Source organism: Moschus berezovskii, chromosome 17, assembly GCF_049115385.1.
Source record: "Moschus berezovskii isolate FMDL1 chromosome 17, NW_MosBer_1.0, whole genome shotgun sequence".
Classification (NCBI taxonomy): domain Eukaryota; kingdom Metazoa; phylum Chordata; class Mammalia; order Artiodactyla; family Moschidae; genus Moschus; species Moschus berezovskii.
In genome coordinates, this window is record NC_142476.1 from 42,293,281 (window position 1) to 42,316,740 (window position 23,460).

At 54.8% G+C, this 23,460-nt stretch overlaps 1 protein-coding gene across 5 annotated transcripts in view; it reads left to right on the forward strand.

The window, feature by feature from the left end:
* PRDM16 (PR/SET domain 16) overlaps window positions 1–23,460 on the forward strand; it is a 338,380-nt gene that overhangs the window by 143,342 nt on the left and 171,578 nt on the right. For all 5 annotated transcript variants that reach the window (XM_055419408.2, XM_055419405.2, XM_055419412.2 and 2 more), the window contains exon 3: window positions 17,875–17,925. In XM_055419408.2, the coding sequence (XP_055275383.2) occupies window positions 17,875–17,925 (51 nt within the window). The remainder of the gene's footprint in view (window positions 1–17,874; window positions 17,926–23,460) is intronic.

Consider the following 23,460-nt stretch of genomic DNA (forward strand, 5'->3'; position numbering starts at 1 on the left):
TCTCACAAACTGAGATACCCAGGCTACACCTATGACATTCATGAATTTGGGGTGGGTCCAGGCATCAACATTTTCCAAAGACTTTGGGTATTTCCAGCATAGGGCTGGGATCAGGAGCAAGAACCAGAGCTCAGCCCTCAGTGCTATGGCCACAGCAGATTCTATGCCTTCAACCTCATCCACCCTTGATGGTTTCCACACCTGTGGTTTGGGCATTTTGCATCAAAGGGGACCAGAGAAAGTGTGCGGCTGGCCCACTCTGTCGTGGAAGCCTGGGGCTGGCTACTCTCAGGGGGGCCAGAGAGGCCCGAGGGGCCTTCAGATCAGTCATGCGGGCTGCAGCTCCAGGGCTCCCAGAAGTGAGCCTGGGCTGGGCATCTGCCGTGGGACCACCTGCCCACAGGTGTGCCACATCCACTGAGGGCCCAGATGACCCCCACCTCCAGCCTCCATCAGTGCCACAATGAAGGCCTCTTTCTACCGTTAGGGAATTATCGCGTGAATGCAGCCAGGGCTAATCGTAACCAGGGCACAGCTAATCGCAGCGTTGATTATAGAGTCACTATTGATTTTCTCAGAGGCGAACGTTTCTCGCATTTACAACACCTGTTATCTTTTGACTAATAGAAGTGACACTGATGAGTCGAAGTTCATCTCTGGACTCAGTTCCTTCCCAGCCCAGAGGGGCGGCACCGCCCCACGCAGGTATGCAATTGCCACTTCTCCTCCACCACATGTTTTAAAAAGTTGTGACTCAAGGGGGAAAGTCATTCTGGCCATCACAGTGTGTGGTGTTGAATCTAGAGTAAAACTGCTTGGATGTTTTTTCCTTTGGATTCACTTAAACTTACCCCAAACCTGCTTTTTCTTCTCGTGGGGTGCAGGGAAAGACTCCACAAATTTGAACATTTGGACTGCACACTGACATCATAGCCTTGGAACACATTTCTCGGTAAATCACAGACTTACTGTGAATGTCATGTGGCCCCAGCGCTCATCTGTGGGATGGAGGATGTGCAGCCAGAATAAGGAACCACTGCGCCCCCTGACTAAGGGACTGAACTGAACTGAACTGTGCCCCCTGAGCCGCGCTCTGTGTTTTATCTCGTCTCTTTCCTCAACTCTAAACGCCGCGAGCAGATAGAGAATTCCTTTTCCATCAGAAGCTGTACCTCCTTTTCTAAGTATTAAGATAAAAAAGGTGTACTTTGGAAAATTTTAAATATAATAGAAAATCCATTGCACTGATCAAGAGATTTGTCTTTCAGGGAAGCTCTCATGTGAGGGAAGGAGGCAGTAATCCATCAGCCCGGTCTGCCCCTCAAATAGATAATCAATTTCCCTGAAAGCATCAATAATCAGAGTGGACATTTATTGCCCCTTGGATGGTTTATCTTTGGGGCTGGGGACAGCAGGGCCATGATGAATACCAAATCTGCCAGGGAACACAATTAAATGCCGCGAGGATAAAGGATTTTATATCGTGCACCAAAAAAAGCAATCAAATTCATAATTGAACTCCATCACATGAAATCAGCCATAAATAAATAAATATCACACACACCCCAAAGCAAGGCACTCGAGCCCCATGTTATAGGTCAGGCGACAGTGTTGCCAGTGCTGTGTTCGTTCATCTGCCTGGAGTGTGTCCATCTCCCAGTGACCCAGCCGGTGGGTGGGACGTGGTCCCCTCCTCCCAGGCAGGCACTCGGGGTGGCCACAGCCAGCTGCTTCTTCTCTTAGTGGAGAGAAAACATCGTCTTGGGCCAAAGTGTCCTAACTGGCATCAGAGTTGTGTGCTCATCTGGCTGCTGGCACCAGACAGTCCTGAGGGGGCCGGGGAGGTAGAGGAGGTGGGCGACGGGTGGGGTCCACAGTGTTTTGGGATCCTCAGGACCAGGGAGCCCCTGCCTGTCCCGGGAGGAGCGCTTGCCCTCTCATCCTCCAGGCAACTGGGGGCTGCATTCAAGGTGACCTTGAGCTGGTCCAGTGAGAGCTCCAGGCGGGCCTCTCAAATGTGCTCATTTCCCACTGGACACAGCATCAGGGGACTCTGGTGGGGGGGTGCAGTTTGACCCCCTCTTGGGGCAGAACTGCAGAGCTAAAAGCGGGGGACAGAGGGTGTTACCTGCCCATCTGGTGCTGGATTTCTGGAGGAAGGAGAGGGGTGCTTGTTCCGGTTCAGGTCTGTTTGGACTTCTTGAGCTTGATTTTTGAAAGAGCCTTGAACACGTTAGCGTTTAAGGTCATATACACTTGGCAAAATGTGGCTTTCAGTTTGGAAGGGAAAAAAGGCATAAAGGGCATTTTGGACACAAAATAGTTCTTTAAAACAGCATTTTGATGAGTTAAGTATAAATAAATCAGAAACACACGGATTTCATTTCCTTTAAAATACCCGAGGGCTCAAACACTAGCGGGAAAAGTGCCTGGCAACGGCGGTTTGGGATTTTGACAAACCCAAATATTTTGAAGAGGTTTCTGCAGTGTTTGCACCCAGGTCTCCTCGTCTGCCCTGCCTTCGTGTGAGCACCCCGTGGACTCGTGCCCACCTGCCTGTGATGGGCAGGTAGTCCATGTGCGTGTGTGTGTGTGTGTGTGCTCATGCATGTGTGTGGGCAAGTGCGTGAGGACCGGCAGCAGAGAATAACAGCAAGGATGACCAGGAAGAGATGAGTCTTTGAGACTTAAAGCATTCAAACTTTATTTTGAGATGGAATGGGGAAATAAAAAGCCTGAGAAACTAACTTGATGGAGTTGAGAAAAGGCTCCATCCATCTAAAATGGGCCCTGGGATGAAGTCAGGGAGGTCTGCTCACTGTCTGAACATCTGGGCTGCAAGTGAGAACCCCAGCTCCACCCCTGGAAGTGTTGGATCTGGGGACAGAGCTCCCGGAACAGCCAGAGTGTGAGCTGGGCAGACACAGCCAGCGGGCCACAGGCACCATTGGGCACTGCAGGGGAGCTGTCACCTCTGTGGACCAGTGGGATCCGGTGTGGGTGGTCTGCCATTATCTGTGCTCCTGGGGTGTGGGGACAGTCAGTCTGGGTCACTGCTGTGGCTTCACTCAGAACAGCTCAGCCCGGGGTGTGTGTGTGGTGCTGGGCAGGTAGGCCGGTTCCAGGGTGCTTTGATGAAACACCAGCTTCCCTGCTTAGGTGACTCAGGGGCCAGGAGGAAAGGCAGAGGCCATCTTCCTTTCCATCCAAGTTGGAGGGTGGTCGGCAGGGAAATGCTCCGGACAATCCCCGGTGATGAGTTTTCTGGTCTCCTCATGAATAAACAGAAATCGAGGAAGAGCTCATGGGGCAGTTACTCACAGTCCCAGAGCTTTCTCTGCAGTTTTACAAACTACTGAAGTTTGGGGCTCCCAAAGGGGAGCACGGATGCACACCACAGTTGCTTCCAATATATGGCCCTCTTGGTGAACCCCCAAGCCCAATTGCTCAGATAGGACGTGAGCCTGCAGCTCTTATCTAGAACATCTGGCCCTTTCACGGCTGTCTCCGAGACTCCGAGACCAGGCTGTTAGCTCAGAGACGTAAACAGAGGAGCTGCCCGCCAAGGCCAGCCCTGACACGGCACTCCTCACAGTGTTCCTCTTGGCGTTCGATTAGAAAAAGAAAAAAAAAAAAAAACTTGCAATCAATACTCAAAGTTGGATTTTGAGCTTTTCTGCAAAACTGGGCTTGGAGTGTTTAATAACAAGGTTCCTCACTGCTTGGCCTCTAGGTTTATAATAAAAATAAATATTTCCCCTTCCTGATGTTGAAGGCAATGCCAACTGCAGGGAAGAGCTTGGAGGCGAGAGGAAGCAATTGGAGATGCTTAAACGCCGCAAACATAAGCCCCTGAGGGTCTTCGGGGGCCAGGTACCTTGACGGGACCCCAGGGATCGAGAATGTTCCCAGCTGAGTTCCGACCTCTTCTCTAATTGTACAGTGTAAACTAATCAGCGTCCAATGCCTTTTCTCTTTATGACCAAGACAGAACAAAGCCTCAAATTACTAATTACACAAATACAGTGTCTTTTGCTAATTGGATTGGTTAATGTTAGTTAATAAAGCACTTTAAAGATAGGCTTGTGGTATGAAAGAGGCAATTCATACATTTAATAATAGGCTAATAACTGTCAGTGATGGCTAATCAGCCCTTGTCGCATGTACCAACCGTCGGACTCTCTTTCCAGGCCTTTGGATGGCTGGTACAAATTAATGCCTTCACAGGAGCCAGCAGGGCAGGGAGCCCCTGTCCGCCTGCAGCTCGCGCCCCTTCCACCCCGTGAGGGCTTGGCAGTGCCTGCTGACCACAACCCCAGTGGCGGTTTGGGGCGTTCATCCTCTAAGGAAAACCGAAGCCCTGTTATTTCTATTATTTATGAAAGAGCCTTTGGTTAAACGATTAGGAAGAGGAACCAGAGGCCTGCGTCCTCGTCCCGAGGCCAGAGGCTGAGCCGTGTTACTTGGTGACCCTGGGCAAGCTCTTTGACCTTCACAGGCCTCAGTCAACTCAGCTGGAAAATCGAGTAAAAGGACTGTAGTGTCTCAGGCAGGAGCTGCTGAGTGGAGGTGCGTGGAGCGCAGACTGTGACAGCCCCAAGCGCAGGGGCCTGACAGTGGAGGGTCTACTGCGCCCACTCAGGGCCAACGCTGACAGGAAATCAGGCTTTGTGGACCCCCAAACTGGGCCCCAGGACCTGGGACTCCAGGCCCCACTCTGGACTGGCTGGGTGAGATGCAAAGACCAGGTTCCCTTGTTTCTGGCCATGAAGAGCTTCCTCCATGGGCTCCCAAAAACAGGGCCAGCTGAGGGCAGGTGCTGGTCTGTGGTTGGCTTTGGAGCTGGCATTCTGTCCTTGCTCCCGCACCCACAGGCACCCCGCAGGTCAGGTTTACACTCATCTGGTCCTCTGTTTCAAGATATGGCTTCCTTGCTGTATCCAAGGTTTTATCAGTTCATCCAAGCAAATCTTTTTCTCTTAGAGGAAAACCAGACCAGAATAAATCACCTGCTGCGAGCTGCCCCGTGAGCTGGCATCACCAGCTTCACCCACAGGGACCCCCTCTTCTAAAGCATCCCAAGGCAGGGGGTCTGTCCAAGTCCAAGGCGCTACACCGGGAGCAGAAGCCTGGAGAAGCCCCGGGTTTCCAGGGAGGAAACTCGAACAATCGAGTGTGCGCAGATCTGTTTGCTCCCGTAAATGAAATGCCCCAGGTGCGGATCTGGGGGAGGAAAGTGGCCCAAAGTTCTGCTTCCATCTGCTGGGTGGCTCTGCTAAGGTGGCAGCCCACACCGAGCGGAATCTGCCTATAAGAACGTGATTGCGCCACAAGCAGGACCAGTAAACCAAACCAAGCACCAAAGTGAGGCTGTGAGGACAGAGGACTCGCCTGCCTCCTGGGTCCTGAACAGGGGTTAGGGGAGGGGCCGTGCTATCCAGGGTGGGCAAAGGGGCCACTGGCACAGGGGCCCATCTCGCTGCTCACCCCAAGTGCTGAGAAGTGGGACTTGTATGGACTTGTTTTTTCTGAGTAGAGCTGGCCCAGCTTGAACCACAGGCCAAGCTGAGGCCTCTTGGGCATCCATGCTTGAAGTTCCACCTTGAGGAGCTCAGGCTGTCCTGGCCCAGGAGCCCCCCACCCCCAAGTGCAGGCCAGCCGAGCTCTGCTTAGCAGAGCCGCCCAGCAGATGGAAGCAGAACTTTGGGTCACTTTCCTCCCCCGGATCCGCACCTGGGGCATTTCATTTATGGGAGCAAACAGATCTGCGCACACTCGAATTGTTCGAGTTTCCTCCCTGGAAACCCGGGGCTTCTCCAGGCTTCTGCTCCCGGTGTAGCGCCCTTGGACTTGGACAGACCCCCTGCCTTGGGATGCTTTAGAAGAGGGGGTCCCTGTGGGTGAAGCTGGTGATGCCAGCTCACGGGGCAGCTCGCGGACCTGGGTCTCTGTCTCTGTGCCCCACCGCCCCTGGGGACCCTGGCTGCCGAGGGCCCCGCCAGGTGGATTCTCGGGGGCTGCCTGCACTGTCTCCGTCCCTCCAGCCCCGTCTCTCTCTCCCTCTGTCTCCTGTCTCTCTCCCATCTCGACCTCTATCTTTGTCTCTCTGCCTCTGTCTCCTCCATCTCTCCCTCTCTGTTTCCCAACCCGGGTATGGGGCATGTTGGGCACCGCCCCCTGCCACGCCCCCAGCACAGGCAGCACTTCCTCAGGCCTTGTGTGGTTCACATCCTGGCTGACCTCAGTTCTCTTCTCAGTCTTTGGAAAAAGCACATAAATTATGCTGCCGAACAAAATCTCCCAACTCCAAGAATAGAGCTTTAAAAATCCTACCAAGAAAATTTCTGAGGATTCGGTCAATGTTTCCCTGAGGCCATGTTCTCCCAGGCATGGGCTGGGTGGACCTTCCCCGGCAACGCTGATGGCCCGCAGACCAGTTCAGAGCTGTGGGGCAGGACCGGAGAGGTACGCGGCCTGCAGGGCCCCCGGGTGCCCTCCTTAACACACACCCCCACACAGCCCTGGGAACACACATGCCCCTGTGCCCACTCTGCCCCCTGCAGTGATGGGGGTCAGTTCTCTGAGACCATCCCGCAGGCAGAGGGTGACCTTGTGTTAAAGTGACAGGCACGGCAGTAAGCATCAGCGTGACCCCACCATGTGGCTCAAGCCTGTGTCCACTCTTGCTGCGGATCCCATGACTGATGGGTGCCGTCCCTCCAGGTGTGCGAACAGGGTTCCAGACGCCTGTACCTCTGGCCATTGCAGGAGAACCAGAGAAGAGTTGAAGAGGCTCTTGCTTTGCTCTCAGGACTGCAAACAGGAAGGAAGGCAGCAGGTGTGCAGGTGTCCTGAGGTTTTGGCTGCTGGACTCAGGCCCCCAGGAGAGCAGTGGGATCCAGACCCCAGGCGTGGGGGGTGGGGGGATGCAGGGGTGATTTGTGCTCTCTGCATGGATGCAACCTCCTGTGCACCAGTGGCTCATTAGAAAGAGGAGACACGGTCCACGCAGAAGTCAGGACACTCAGCAGATGCTTCGAGTGCCTGTGTGTCACTGGTGATCATGTTCTCTGCACTTCTGGGCGTGTCACTGTGACCTGAGGTGGGACGAGCACGTCCCCGGGTACCTGCAGTGTCATCATAAAGTGGAGTTGACAGAGGACAGTTTCGGGCACCGACCTCCCCTCCTGAGGTCTTGGGAGCCAGAACTGCCTGTGTGACAGCCTGGGTCCATCCCTGACCATCCAGGTAGCTCTCCAAAAAGTGGTGGTGGCAAGGGTGCGATCAGAGTGCCACCCAGGTTCCCCGGTGTCATGAGGACACACCCCCTACCCACACTTCCCGAGGCCCCCACACTTCCCATTGAGAACCTCAATGAGGCAGGCTCTGGTGGCTGCCAGACCCAACCCTGGGAAGGGTCTCCCCATCTCAGGGGAGGTAAATGTCCCAGGATGCTGAGGGGCTCGAGCTAGAAATCCCAGCGGGGGTTTGGAGATTTCCCTCGTGACAGCTCTGAACACATCTTGTTGGAAAACAGGGAAAAAGAAAGAAAGACAAGGAACGGGGTGATTTCAAACTGCTTCCAATTTCACACCGTCTCTTCCCGGCGGGAGGCTGCAGCTGAGAATGCGTGCTGGGCGGGGGCCGGGCAGGCCGGGCGGCCGTGGCAGCTGTTTGCAGGATCAGGTGTTCTGGGAACCCAGCTCACTAGCTGCCCCGTGTCTTGGTCACTGAGCAGAGCTGCCTGGGGACAGGGGAACCTCCTCCGAGCTCACACAGCTTTCTGGAAGCATTGTGCCCACATCTCCAAGGACGTGAGACCTCCCACCTCCATCCTCTGGCCACAGTGTCTGTGCTGGGCCAGGAGCCCACGTGCTGCTTCTGCTGAGGACCAGACAGTAACAGGCGGGATTTTTGTTCCACAAGCCATCCCGTCTTATGTTCTGTATTTTCACCACTGTTTAATCATGTAATGGCCTCATAGCTCACAGGACATGGGGACACAGGCCACAGGCTAGATTTACCCCACCAACCCTGTCAGAGGCCAGGGCAGCCCAGGAGGCCCTCTGCTCCCTGCTGTTGTCTCTGAGCCCCCTTCTTGGTGGCGAGTCCCCTCCCCCTATCCCAGGAGGGGGTCTCAGCGTCTGAGCCTGGGCGGTCATGCACAACACGGGAATTTACTTCCTTAGCAGGGCACCGCTGTGCTCCTGAAGAGCAGTCTGGTGCAGCACACATTCGCATGCCCCCATTTCTCAGATGAGCAAGTTGAAGCTGGTAAGCAGAACACGTAGGTACCAAGGGTGGAAGAGTCATCTCTGAGCTAGGAATCTCCATGTTGCTCTGAGGCCTCTCCCGCCAGGCCAGGCACCTGAGGGAGGAGGGTCCAGCTGATGCCCCATGTCAGTCAGGAAGCCCTGAGAGGTGTCCCCAGGACGTGGACAGACGGCCTGAACCATGGACTCAGCTGAGTCTGGGAAGTCCTCCCGAATTGCCTCCTGACCTTGAGCTGGAAATGCAGAAGGAGGGGACCCTGGGGCAGGAGGTTTCTTGGGAATCTGAGGCCAAGTGGGGGTGGGTGGGCTGGCCTTGCTCTGCTGGTTCACCCTGCCCCCCGGAGAGCAAGCCAGGGCCCTGGAGGCTCCTGGCTGCATGGCAGTTGCATGGATGCTGCAGGATTCCAGAGGCTGCCCATTTTTCACAGCGGATCAGCACGGAATTCCTCGACACAGCTGCTGCTGTAATTGGGTCCCATTAGGAAAGTGTGCGGTCTTGTTCAGCGGCTCCCCCCCTACCGCCCCCACGCATGGTGGTCTCGAGTCAGCGCGGCAGCTGTGACCGAAGCCCTGCTCTCGGGCTCTGCTGCGCTGTCTCCTCCCCCCAGATTGGAAACATCCCTCTGTGGGAGAGAGAACCCGTCTCCTTTTCTCACCCTCCCTTCTCTCCTCCTCACTGCCCCCCACCCACACCCCAAGTGGAGCCAGCTCTGTGGAGGCCACACAACCTCCCAAGGGCTCCTGGGCAGCCTGGTTGGAACCCCAGCTGTGTGATGCTGGATGAAGAAATCAACCTCTCTGAGCTCAGCGGGCAAATGGGCATTGCTAGAGATTATAGTGCCTCTGCAGTTGACAGTTTGGCTCCTATTACTGTCATTGCTTCTTTATTCCCGTCGGTAATGGAAATGATGCACCTCTGGCTTCACCAGCTTGGAAGGTGGCCATCCTCAAAGTGAGAGGATCCTCAAATATTTGCAGAGTGAAGACCTGGACTAATTGAAGGGTGAGGATTGGATGAGGCCAGAATTGGATGGGGCAGGCCTTCTGCCCCGAGGTCATTGCCCCACGGGCACAGGGGCCACGGGAGCTGCCTTTTCACATCGTGTCACTTCTTTGTGCCTTTGTGCTGCCTGACATGATTGTGGGAGTTGAAATGTGGGGTGATCGCTTCTGACCTGCTCACCTTTGAGTTATTAAAGGTGACCCCAAACCCCAGGGGGAGGGGTGAGAATTCAGTGTCCAAGAAAAGCCTGAATCCCAAGGGATTCATGGTAGGGGGTGTGGGACCGTCACATTTCAACATCAGCCTAGTTCCACCCCCACCTCAACCTTGGGTCTCAGGACGTCGAACATGCGTGTGTCAAGCGGTCATTGCGGGATCCTTGACCCTTTCTTCCTCACTTATGATTATTAAAGATCATCTAACAAACAAGTTATCGATAAGCAGGGTCAGGCTGTAGTGCATTAATATGATTCTGTCAATACGCAGGTTATTTCTATAACTAAAAAGGGTTGAGGATAAAAGACAAATGTACATGTAGAACCGATAATTGACCTGTGATTTATTTCCCCTTCGGGAAACGCTGAGGTGCAGAGTAACCGGGCTGCGGGGTTCCCCAGGCAGCTTCTCCAGATGCGCTGCCATCCAGGTATCTGGGCAAAATTGGGGTGTGAAGCCATCGGAAGGCCAGGAAGCAGGTCACACCCGACCCACAGAGGTCCTGGGAGGATGCATTTTCAGACACGAGTGGGCAGAGCCACCTTCAGTTTGCAGTGGGCAAAACCTGGTGTTGTTCAAGTGAACAGGATTGAGCACAGCTGGGAAGCCGCAGGAGGCAAGTCCTACGCAGGCCTGACACCTGTGATGGATGAACAGTGCTCTGGGGCTGCAGAAGGGTCAGCCACTTGGGGACCCTGGGTTTTTGGAACATGAAAGAACATTCTAGAAAATTCAGGACTCTTCTGCAGGACTCCAAGCCCACATGCTTCTTCCAGGTCTTGGGTTCTACCTCTTGAACCCAGACCCTCAGAAGGAAACTCTGGTCCCTGATCCAGGAACAGACAGTTCTGCGGAAACTTCTGGTTTCCGGGGGCACGTGTAAAGTTCCCGGAGCTGGCTATCGCGAGGCCCCTGGACGCACCAGTGGTTCCTTTTCTAAGACTGAAAGTTACAGCTTGTCACAAGTCATTGATTGGACTTGCCGCACGTCACCCTGCTATTATGATTTACGTGCACTTCCTCCAGGGACATCAATCTTCTGGAAGCAGGAGGAAGAAGCTGTCCCCTGAGGGCAGGTGCGACACTGGACATGCATCTCCCCAGGACAAGGGCCTGCGGAGCCCCGACCTGGGCTCAGCCCTCAGCTCACCGCCTGGCACAGGAAAGTCTCGGACCCTGACACAGTGTGGACCCAGCAGCTTCCTCCTGCCAGTCCTGCCTGGTCAGTGCCCCCACCCTAGCTCCCTCATGGCTTGGGCTGTCAGCCTGTTCTCTCTGTGTCCAGAGCTTAGCTGGACAGGAGCCCCCAGGTAGCACCTCTGGGAAAGAACTCCCTCTGAAGCCAGGACAAGAGGGCAGGGGCTCCTAGGCTGGGTCAGGGCTGGACCCAGCCCACCCGGTTCAGAGAGTGGTGACAGAAAGGGCTGAACAGCACCCAGGGACTGGGGTTCTTAGACTCTGAGCTGCCCAGTGTATACGGAGCCCGTTTTGGGCCTGGGGGAGAATTCAGAGCCTTGGTTGGAAGGGTTCTGCCCGAGGTTGGGTGTCCTGAGCTGGGGTAACCTGCACCTCTTCCTCTTGAAAGGACTAGCTTTTGGGGGCAGACCAGGGGAGCAGGAATGCTTGCAAGCAATCCTCCCAGACAACTGCCACCACAAAGGAAGATGGTCAGCCTAAGCCCTGCCCCCAGCTCGACTCATGTTTCCCCATGGCATCAGACACAGGGGACAAGGCAAGGTCACAGTGGGGGCAGGCCGAGAGGGCCTTGTGTCTCAGCCCCTGGGAGCCTGGGGGAAAGGCCTAGGGAGGGCCTGGGTAAATTGCTGCCTGGGCCAGGAGCTGGCGGAAGTGAGAGGTGAGACCCCTACCCAGATGGTTCAGAGGGGCCTGTGTTTCCAAGTTAAGGATCAAGGAATTGCCCTCTGCTGGGGGAGCGCTTTCAGTGAGGGCAGATCAGGCACTGAGCTGTTAACAAGGTGGCTTGTGGGTGGGAAGGGGTTGGGGCACCAGGGGTGGGGGGCACTGCCCTTATTTCTCTGGGCTCTTTATCAGCAAGCCAGGTGCAGGGGAACCCTGCTCTGTCAGGTGCCTGAGTGACCAGGAACCAGAGGCCAGGCAGGTGCACACTGGGCTGCCTCCAGTCTTTCCTTTAAGAAGAAGCTGTCCAGCCGCACCCTCTGTCCATGTCCCTGACCCATCCTCTGGGTCCCTGAGGGGCCGGCGGCTCCCACCTCTGTCCTCCCTCACTGCTGTGCACATGTGGGAAGGTTAATCTACCTCTCTGAGCACCTTGCTCCTCTGTAAAGAGTGTGATGACAGCTCTTCCTCAGGTGTTCTGAATTTAACGCCTAGTGTGAGCCCAACTGGAGAAGACTCTTGAGAGTGCCTTAGACAGCAAGGTGATCAATCAGTCAATCCTGAAGGAAATCAACCCTGAATATTCATTGGAAGGACTGAAGCTGAAGCTCCGATAGTTTGATCATTTGATGGGAAGAGCCGACTCATTGGAAAAGACCCTGATCTTGGAAAAGATTGAAGGCAGATGGAGAAGGGGCGACAGAGGATGAGATGGTTGGATAGCATCACCGACTCAAAGAATGTGAGTTTGAGCAAACTCTAGGAGACAGTGAAAGACACGGAAACCTGGTATGCTGCAGTTCATGGTTTTGCAATCAGACACGACTTAGTGACTGAACTCACTTAGTGAGTCCACCATGGCACCCAGCCCTCCCAGTCCTCTGTTCTCTGCTGTTTCGCTGGTGTTCCTTTGGGCAGCCTCTTACAGGTCTCAAGCTGGTGGTGGGGAATGGGGCCCAGGGCCTGAGCTCTGTCCAGCGCCGCCCCCAGCCCACCACCACCCCACCCCCTCACCACCCCAGAGCCCACCGCAGCACATCAGCACAAGTTGAGCAGGGAAGACCCATGGACTGAAACCACGTAGATTCCAGGCCTTACATAAGGTGGCCCTCCCTCCCCCACTGTGCAGATCCTCCTTCCTTCCCTGCTCCCTGCCCCCTTCCCAGCTGCCAGCCAGCCCCCGCATCCCTATTCTCCCTCAGAGGCAAGTTGAACCCATGGGCCTCTCTGCACCTCGTGGCCGCTTCCCATCTCCAGGCCAGCTCTTCTGCCCCGGCCCCATACCCTTCTCCCCTCCAGTTCAACTTTCTCGGGGGGCCTCTATGTTCATCCTGATGTTGTTGGAGAACAGAGTGGGCTTGAGCCACTGTCTCGTCCCCAGAGTAACTGATGCTGGAATCAACATGGTTTCTAGATTTCTTTGAACGTCTCTGAGGCGCCTTCCAGGGAGCAGTGCAGACAAAAGGCGTCCAGTGCTGCTTCTGGCAGGAGGCTGGGAGGGGCCCAGGACAGATTAGACCATAAACCTGGTGTTGGGGGAGAGATTCGTTCACTTACTCCGTTGTCCATCCCAGAGAAGGGAAGGTGTGGGCACCCGATAGCTGCGGGCCAGGCAGGGTGTGCGGCAGAGGGGCTTGTGCCCATGGTCTAGGGGGGAGTTGCCAGCGGACAGAGTGTTCTGGGCACATCTGACAGCGGCAAGCCGTGCCCAGAGCTCTGGGGCCATGCAGGGCTATGCGGGCCAGGAGGAGCCGTCTGCCCCAGACTCGTGCTGATGAGGCCTTGCCACTCCACAGGGGTCGAGACAGAGGCCCCCACTCCTGGCTGGCCTGGGAGTGGGGATTCTAGGGAAATTGGGGTGAGTCTAGCTAAAGCCCTTGCACAGAGCCTGGGTTTTTTGTTGGCCAACAGAGAAAGCAGACAAGGTGGGACTTGACTATCACTCAAGCTGGGCTGGTTCCTCCTGTCTGACCCAGGGATGGGGGGCTCCCAGTACCCCGACTTCAGGGTCCTGAGCAGGAGGCTTGGGAAATGCCTCCTGGGAGGGGAGGGGAGGGTGGAGATGCAGGGCTGGGAATGTAAACAGCGTGCAGAGGAGACCTATACGCGTTTCGGGCCGGCCCCTCTGAAGGAGCCTGGGTCCTTTTTCGTGCTGTACTTGACTGTGTAAATATTTTTCTTAGGAGTAAAGAGAGAGTCTCCATTCATTGGGTAGGATCTCACTTGAAAGAACTGAGAAGTATCTGTTTAGCCATAAAAGCGAAAAACAGTGTCCAAGGCGCCTTTCAAAAAAATCATTTCTGTAGCTCAAACACGGCCAAGCGGAGTTTTTTTTTTTTTCCTTTTTTTTTTTTTAATGCAAAAAATAAATAAATATGACCCGCTCCCAGTTGAGAGCTCAAGAGTTTGTGTCAACACCGTTGGAGCCTTTGCTCTGGGAGCCAGAGTGGGCTGGCCGGTGACTAACTGCCCTGATGGTTCCCGGGGGCACTGCCAGCAGGACACCACCCAGGCCACACCGTCGGGGGGGGGGTTGCTCCTGCGAGCTTCTGGCCAGGGTTCAGGTGTGACTCCGGTCGGAAGGGTCAGCATGTGACTCCCTTCCACCCAACACACCACCCGGCAGCCTCCCAGGCTGTTCCTCCGGATTCAGGAAGCCAGACTCGGTCGTGGCCGCCAGCACCCCAGCAGCTCTTTGACCTTTGCCTTGTCACTCTAACTTCCAAGATTCTGTCTCCTATCTCTAAAGCCAGGGTAACCCCGGCTTGCACCCAGATGGGGCTATCGTGAGCAGGACGGGGGAGCCGCCTTGGAGGCACCCGGGCAGCAACCCCTGCAGAACCCCTACCCGAGGCTCCCAGAAGGACTGCCTGCACTGTCCTCCAGTCACCGCTACAGCCCAGCGCCGGCCACTGAGGCATTTACACCAGGGAATGTGGCCATCGTGGTAGGACTTGGACTTGGACTTGGACTTGGCCAGAAAACTCAGCCTGAGAATTGTTCTTGAAGAAGCTCGTCTTCCCAGGAAGGGAGGATGCACACGTGAGGCTGTGGGTGTTCTTTGCAGGGATTAAGATGAGCTGACAACTGGGCGGTTTGATGGATTCTGATCGGCAGTTCATTGAGTCCGTTCGAGGGCACTGCTTAGTTGGTCTAAAACCTTTCTATGATGGGAGGCCATGTGTGGTCCAAAGCAGCTCACCACGGGTTGGGACTGGTGATCACCAACTTCGGGCTTGACCTGTCTGCCTGGAATGTATCCCCCAGTCTCCGGGAGGGTGGCAGAGTGAGGCTCAGGGCCAGGCCAGCATGGGAGGGGGCTCCTTCCATCAACCCCTGGGGCCCCTGCCCAGCCTCCCAGGACAGCAATGACCTGCACAGTCGGCCCTAGCCCAGCCCACAGAGGCCCCTTCAAGGGGAGGGGCCTTGTAATCAACTTTTAGCCACTTCTAGACACAGACACATCTCTTTGGATAGAAATGTGGCTTTAGCACTGGACAGAGAGGAACAGGGTAGAGAGGCCTGGGCTTCAAAGCCAGGAGAAAGAGTCAATAAGTGAGAACACTTGATGACCTCTTGGACCACAGGCTGGACCGGAGGTGGGGCCACTTCATCTGCTTCTCTCTGGTTTTGGAAGCCACGTGTTCGGAGCTCCATCTGGGTTTCCTCCTGTGTATACGTTTTCAGATACTTTAATAACAGACTATTTCGAAGGGAGAGAAACCTTCTGGGATTCGTTTGTGACACCGAGCAGAAAGCCTAGCCCCCTCAGGGGACACGCCAGAACTCCAGAGCTGTGAGCATATGGATGTCTGTGTATGTGTGTCTCCTCTGGGCTGACTTTTCAGAGAACAGAGGCTATTTATTTTAAGAGTCAAAAAAAGATGCTTTGAGCAACCCCACTTAGCTCAGTCCTGGCACCGAGATCCTTGAGAGGAGCAAATGCTCCAGGTCAAACCTCACTTTTTTGGCTAAACTGCTTAATCAAAACACACCTAATACTTCTGCTGGTGCGGAGACGGGCTTGAGCGCAGAGACCACCACTGCCAATAGCCGGCTGGCCAGCAGTGCCTGTGCCGAGGGCTCGGCAAGCAAAATAAAGAGGGTTTTCAGCAAAGCGGCGGACTTGGCAGCGAGAAGGCTGGGACAGAGGCTCCAGAAGGGGTGCGTGGGGCAGACTTTCACCCAAGGTCAGCGAGTCAGTGAAGAGCAGGGGTGATGGTGGTCATACCTGCCAAGGTGGTCGTCACATCACGGGGAGCAGGAGGCAGAGAGAAGTTGCCGGGACAGGATGGTCCTGGGACCCACTCAGATCTCCTGGCAGGAGGATGACTTCCTCTGTATGGGAGTGTCAGCCAGTTTGGGCTTAACGCCCCCAGCTCTCTTTGCATCACACGGTTGGATGGGGCTCCATTCTGCAGCCAAAGCACCCCAAGCTGGGCCTGTCCAAGGGGAGCCCGGGGCCAGGCCCCAAGGAGCAGCAGAAAAACCCTCATCTGCCTGGTCCCACCAGCCTGGCCCTGCACTGAGAGCCTCCTCTGTCCAGTCTCTCTTGCTCCACGTGTTGCACTGGCATCTTGACCTTCAGGGATGGTACCATTGGAATACCCACTTCTGTACCCCCAGCCTGGAGTTTTGCCACCAGCACAGGCCCTCGAGCCATGGGCAGGAACCACTATGAACACTCTTGTCTCCCAAAAGCAGCCTCCGATTTCCAGCTGCCCCCCAAATCAATAGCGACTGTGGCAGTGCCATAAGCTGGGCCCGGCTGAGAAGTTCAGCTCCTCAGTGTCCCCAGGACAGTGGCCTGGTGGTCAGCATGCTTGCTGGGCGTCTCTGCAGGAGGTCCCCAAGGCCCCTTCCCTGGGAGGGGTCGCAGCAGCAAGGCAACGAGTAGTGGCGTCGCCAGGTCTTCAGGCTCGGGCTCCTCCATGGCGGGCTTTGGGTGGGGACTTGCTTTGTCCTTCACAAGGGGACAGGACCTGGGAAGGGGAGTCGCTTGGATGGGTGGCCCCTTCCGGATTTTTGTCCTGGGCCCTGGAGACGGTGAGGCTTAGAAAAATTAACACACAGTGTTTCTCCCTCTGATTCAAGCCACCCTGTCATAAGGGGCAAGTGGGTGAACTGCAGGACTCGGGGCCTGTGCTGGGACCTTCAGTTCTGCGTGATGTTGACAAGGGTCTCCAGGTGGGGTGCAGGCCTGAGCAACCCGGAGGAGGAGAGTGGTCCTTCTCCTTCCCTGGGGAGCACAGCCTCTTCCTGGACAACACAGGCTTTCCTGGGACCCAGGCGGTCTGCCTCTCTCCTCCTGTCCTGGGGCTGACCGGGCTCCAGCCACCCTTCTTGGCTCTGAATTTGGGAGTGAAAAGCAGACAGACAAGAGGACTGCCTCACTGGCCTGTCTGCTGGCAGAGCTAAGCCCCCAGGTCTGAAGCTAGCTCGTCTCCCCCGGGGCCTGTCCACCCGGGTCCAGTAGGGCCTGAGCACCTAGGTACCTGACCTCTCGCTGGCCCTCCTGGAGAGACTTTCCCGGTGTGTCTGTGTCTGCCTCTTCTGCCTCATTCTCTGTTTTCACTCCTAGTCGCATTCCAAACCACAATTTCAGAATCTATTAAAAGAAACATAAAATCCCCAATTGGTTAGAATGCTCAACATTTAAAAATAAGACTTATTGTTATTACAGCTGAGTCTGGGCAGACCTGGCAGCGTTTGGAACGGAGTGTCCTGGTCCTCTGGCCTGACCTGCATGGGCACTGGCGGGCACCCTGCTCTGAGCTTGTCATTCAAGAAGCAATGGTGTCATTATAAGGGGAGGGGGAACAAAACTCCTGGGTTTGACCCCATTTCTCTTCTTATTCTCCAAATACTGGTTTCCATCTTGGTTTCTATTCTTATGGAAACGACAACACAAATTTATATACGTGTTTGTGCAGAGTACTTGTGATCCAAAAGGGAAAATCCCGTTGATGCTGCTAATTTGTCAGTTTGCATAGCTTAGAAAGGGCTCTGGGACCCGTCACTGAAACATCACCCTCTGGAGTGGAACTGGGTGGTTTTGAGGAGGAGATGCCAGCCAGGCAAAACGCTACAACTCTTCAGAGCTGAGCCAAGGAAAGCTCCAAGTCGAAGCCGTTGCAGGGTGGCTGGCACTTTCCTCGATGCCCTAAGCCCATGTCCATGGGCAGGATGGTGGTGGGAGGAGGGAAGACTTCCTGCTGCTGCCACTGCCCACTGCTGGAGTAGGGGCTCACCCCAAGAAACAAGGAAGGAGACCCTTACCCATTTCAAACACTGCAGTGCCCCTAACCACACATGCAGTCTGTACCCAATCACCACAGTGAGCTCCACAGTGTGGCTCCTCCCTGTGATCGGGGAGGACCCCAGTTCTCTTATTACGGAGAAGCCACCCACCTTACCCCTATTATTTCAGAGCTTGCTCTCTCTGCTCGCGTAAGGATAACCCACTGTAGCTCAAGGACCGTGCTTGGTCGGAAATTAACAACCCTTTTCCAAATTGTTTTGCAGCAAATGCTGACGGATGCAGAGGTGTCATCGCAGGAGGGCTGCATCCAAAAGGTAGGCAAGCTGGTTCTGTGCCTTCTCCCCTCCTGTCAAGCCTGCGCTCCCGTTGAGCCTGCGGTCTGGTTGAGCCTGAGCTCCCGAGTGCGAGGCCATCTGCGGTTGGTTGAGCGCGTGATTTCCCAGGGATCAAAACGGATGCTGGTTTTCATGGTGCAGCAGGTAGCAGCTCAGTTCATGGAACCAACCTGGTTCTGGAGAACCGAGGCAAGCCCTGTACATGTTGGAATGCTTTGGGCCAGTCAGTCTCATAGAAATGAAATAAATGCAGATTGTGTTTATTTAAATATCTTCGCTGGATACTCACATAAAAAAATTATAGAGAAGCAAAGCACAATTGGCTGCAGATTCAACAAAGCCTTTCCCTGTACTCAGTCTCCGAAGATGGCTCAGGCACCATGTTGAGTAAGCAAAGCGTCAGGCGACAGAAAAAGTGTCAATGTGGGCATTATCCCCTGGTGATGGGTAACAGCCGGTTGACAAACACAAGATCTGAAAGGCCCAGAGAGTGGGCCAGGCCCAGGAAAACACCCCCCGCTCAGAGGGAAGCAGGCACCCATAGGCAGGCACGTTCCTGCATGTGCCTGCTAGGCAGACAGCAGAGGGGAGGGGTGCAGAAATCACCCCAAAACCCAGAAGCCATTTGTCAGCTGGACTTCAGCATCTAGAGAATTTGGGCCATCCATGCATGAGTATAGACATGTACACACATCCACGCAGAGAGACACATGCACACACGCAAACACAGAGACACACACTTGTACAGACACAGACATGCACACAATACACAGACACACAAACACACATATAAACACATGAGGCAGCTGATGCAGTCTTTGGGTTTCCCAGTAGCATTAAAATAGCCTTTTCTCTCCTGGCATCTTGACTTCAAAGCATCGTACAGACCAAGCTAAGAGTCCAGGGTACCCAGACCGTGTCAGGAAGCACAGCGCGGGCGTCTGGGGCGATGGGTCAGCACAAGGCTACCCGGCTGCTGTCAGGGGCTGTTTTCTTAGTGTCAGAATCGCCGAGCTATGCTCATGAGGTGCTGTCCCCTCTCCCAGGAGGATCCAAAAACACTGCCTGAGCATACATTCCTGTCATCATGAAAAGTCCTCTTTGGGTCTGGAAGTGACAAGAAAGCAATTTGCTGGTTCCGCCGATCTCTAACTTTCGTCCTGAGTCTGGCTGGCTGGTTAGGGTCGGGGCAACTGGGGGACCCGCCATCCCGGGGAACTGAGCCCTAAGAGCTGAGGCCTTCCCTTCTCACCAGGGTCAACCCCAGAGACATTGATTTCAGAGAAAAACCATGTGATGGGGGATGTGGTCTGACCCTGAGGTGACCTCTGGCAGGGGTGACCTTCGGCCTCATTTGTCTCCATAAGTGCGTCTGTGTCTGGCCCGGGGGGACATTATGTCTGAGCAGAGCTGGGACAGAGTGTCCTCTCCCTGTCCACTGCTCGGGGGCCTGAGGCCTCTCTTCCTGGAAATGCATCCGCAGGCCCCAAAGTGAATCCCAGCCGTGTCCCTCTCCCTCCCCCACCCCCCACCCTGACCCTGGGAGTGAACTCTGTTTTCTTAAAGGAGGAGGTGGCCAGAGCAACTTGAGCAGCTTCCTTGTGCCTTTCACAGCGTTTAAGAGAATTGAGGTGCTTCCACCCCCCACGCAGAGGAACCATAGTCAGCTCCTCTCTCAACTACTAAAAGGAACATGGAACCTTGATCTTCCCCGCTAAGAAGGAGCTCACACAGGGCGGGAAGTGAGAGGTGGGTCAGGCAGTTGGTTCTCTGGCCTGGGGGCAAGCTTCAAGGCAGAAGATCAAAAGGTGGGGTCTAAGGTTAAGGTCGTGAGGAGGAAGGGATGCGTCCTCTATCCTCTGAGGTGTTGCTGTCTCCAACATGGCCTTTCCATTTTACAAACAAACGACGGAGGGCAGGCCTTGGATACTGTGGCCCAGACGTCCTTCCAAGAGCTCCACACGGAGTGGGCACAAGTGCCCTCCAGCCAGGGACCAACTCACAACTGTCCAGCTTGGCACAGCCTCCCTTCAGATGCAGACCTTTGTAAGGCCCATCGGAAGGGTGCCCACGGAACCAGATCAGACCCCCATGGCAGCTACAGCAGCTGGGAGAGGCCAGTGCCGGGCAGCAGAGCCGTAGGGACTGGGGGCCATGTTTGCTCTGAGAGCCGCTCTCCCATCCCCAGCCCCTGAGGCTCCGCCCTAAGGCTTTGTCCACCTCCCCAGATACCCCTGCCCTCACAGAGAAGCGCTCCTCTGAATCCCCAAACTCTCCCATCCTCACACTAAACTTAGTGTGAGGCATTTGGGGCATCAAGTGTGATGGGGTGGGCGCCCTGGGTCACGTTGGTTGATGATCGAAAACTTAACCTGGTGTCTGGAGCCATTTGGTTACTTCCCAGAGAGGGAGGGAGGGAAGGAGGTGCTGGGAGAGTCTCAGGTGCGAAGGCAGCTGGGGTGCCGCAGCGGGGGCCGGAGGACAGTCAGTGCAGCCTTCTCTTGACCTTCTTCCCAAATGGAAGGTCACAGCTGTGTCCCTTACAGCTTTGGAGACGCACACGTGCTTGTTACATGAGAGGACTGTACACGCCTCAGTGCGCTAAGGATTAATTTAGGTATTCCTTGGTGATAGGAGATAGACCGCATTTATCAGTCTTATAGTTTAGGATTTTGGTGTCTGGCTGAACAGGGCTTCTCATCCTCCAAAGACACACACATCTGGGGACGTTAAGGTCCTTCAGGGAAGCGCTGAGGCTATACAGCCTGGGGTTGGTCAGCTGACACCTCTGAGCATCACTTATTCCAACTTTAAGATTCACTGAACCACACTTTCTGCTCATTATCAGCATCATGGAACCCCATGGACTGTAGCCTGCCAGGCTCCTCTGTCCATGGGATTCTTCAGGCAAGAACACTGGAGTGGGTAGCCATTCCCTTCACCAGGGGATCTTCTTGACTCAGGGATCAAACCTAGGTTTCCTGCATTGCAGGCAGATTCTTTACTGTCTGAGCCACCAGGGAAACTCTCAGTGAAACGTAACTAAGGCTAATTAATTCAATTAGTGGCTTGACACAAGAGATGCAGAAAGGGTGATGTTTTGTAGGAAGCGGTGGTTATAAATTCTTGGTATTAAAGAACCAGGATGCTGAAGAGGCTGTGGACTCTACCTGTTCAGAGTTTACAGGGGACAAAATCCAGGCCCAGGGAGGCTGGTGGTGCCTATATCCGCAGGGGAGGTGGGATTCGAACCCAGGATCTCTGGTGCAGAGCTGGGCTCACATTGGAGAGATAGCGGCTGCAGCCTGGGAGCTGGCACCAGGCTTGGCCCCGCCCTGAGAACCCTCCTGCACCCCTCCCTCAGGTCGCCTCCATCCCCAGCCCGTGCTGGTCTGTGTCCCTCTGTCCCCGCTGCAGCCCCCTGTGGTGCCGCCGCTCCCTCTCCCTTCCTCCCCCCATCTTCACACTCTCACATCCTCTTTCCAGCGCCCACGAGTTCCCTGCGTCCCAGCCTCCCGTGTGCTCCACGCCCAAGCGCTTCTGCTCCATTGGGTGCCTGGCCGCCCCACACTCATCCCAGGTGTGCGTTCTGGATGCTCACGCACTTCCCTCCAAAAGTCACTTTGGCTGCAGGTCCAGTAGCATCGCCTTTTCTAGCCTCAGGCCGGGACCTCTGGGACTGCTGGCTGCAGCTGACTCTATTTAGTCTCTGTTTACTTAGAGGGAAAGCCCGGGGCTCCTGGAGAGCAAACATCTGCGGGAGATAATCTAGGAGCTGTCCATCCATCACTGGGGGCGCCTGGCTCCCTGGAGAGCCTGCCAGAGCCTGGAATAAAAAGGCCTGGCGAAGAGGCTTTGGGGACAAATAAAGAGCTGTGTTAAGGGCCCGCTGAAAATGGATGGAAGACATTATTAAGACTCAGTGGCCGTCTTATCAAAATCCAATAGGATAGACATTTGGCAAAAGGCTTAAATTTATTCTTTGACTTTCTGGAGGGCTTGAATTTATCCGTTAACAAGAGTGTAGTCCACCCGGGGAGATGGTATCAGCTGAAAGAATTTTGATTCAATCTCTTTGGTGATACGAAAGGGGGAAACACCAGGCCCCCAGTGGCCGCCCCATTGTCTCGCTTTATCTTGTTTTCTTTGACCATCTTGAAAAGGAAGGACATGTTAATACAGTACAACAGGCAGAAAATGCAGAGGAAAATGACCTTTTTCTTTTTTTAATTTTTGTGTTTTCTTCTCCCCTGCTTCTCTACCCACACTGCCCCCCTGCCTCTCCAAAATAAATAAATGAATCAGGAATTCGCATCCGTGGGGCTGAGGTCTGAACCAGGACAGGTGCATCTCCAGAGGCATTGCAGTTTGGAGTCACCTCAGCCAGCGAGCTGGGCCAGGGGTGGGGAGCTCGAGGCTTGGAGGGAAAGTCAAAAATAAATTGAGCTAATAAAGCCCTGGTATGGGAGTGGGACTGTGATGAGTCCATAAATCTCTCCCTGTTATTCCGCACAAAATGCTACAGGTCATAAAAGTCATCCGATAGACCAGCTTGGCGTTCTCCAATAGGGTGATTGATTGATAATTACGATAATTCCCGAGATGATTATTTGGACGTGAGGACCTTGGCCTGTCCCACTGGGCTGTTGTACATTTGTGTTTTCTACAACCTGGCCCAGGCAAAAAGCCTCTGGTAATGGGCATCCCGAGGTCTCCTGGGTCCCTCCCCAGGGAAGCTGGGGACTAATAAAGATGACCAGGAGCCAGGAAGACTAGGTGGGAGTGGAGATGGACAGGCAGCTGCCAAGTGTCTTATGCAGCAATTAGTCGAGAAGGCTGCACACCCCAGGTCTCAACCAGGCTGCCACCAGGCTGTGCCTCGGCGGTCTGAGTCCAGCACACAAACTGTCCAGGTGTTTGTGATCTGCGACCCTCTATGTGGTTTATTCCCTTTGCGTTGTTTATCCCCTGGAGGAAGCTGAGGTATTTTCCAGGTGGCTGGAGGGTGAGGAAGGCAAGTGGGGAGGGAAGGATTGTGGCTGGAACAAAAGATGGGGAGACCAGTCAGCCCTGAGGCTCCAGGACAAGGGGTCGGGGAGCATGCGTCCGGTCAGCCGGTCTTACTGGGACTAGAGCAAGCAGGCTTTGCCTGTGCCAGCAAGGTTACTTTCAGAAATCCTTTCTTTTCCTCTTTACCCCCACCCCCCACCCCAGACCGCAACACCTAGGAGCCACCCAGGTGCTAGAATTCAGTCGCTGTTTACCTACTATGCAAGTTCTTCCTGAAAAAAATTCCAGCTAAGTCCCAAGCCCTAAGTAGCCTGGGCTCACAATTAATAATTTGCATGTGGGATCGGTTATGTCTTTATGAAATCAAAGTGTGTTTAGCTGCCACGGAGACAGCTCCAAGTTGATTTTGATAATCTCAGGCTGAATAGACTCACTTCGTTCCAGCAAAGCCCCGGACAAAGGCCGGACAGTGGCTGAAAGCCCTTCGGAGACAGGCCTCCTTTT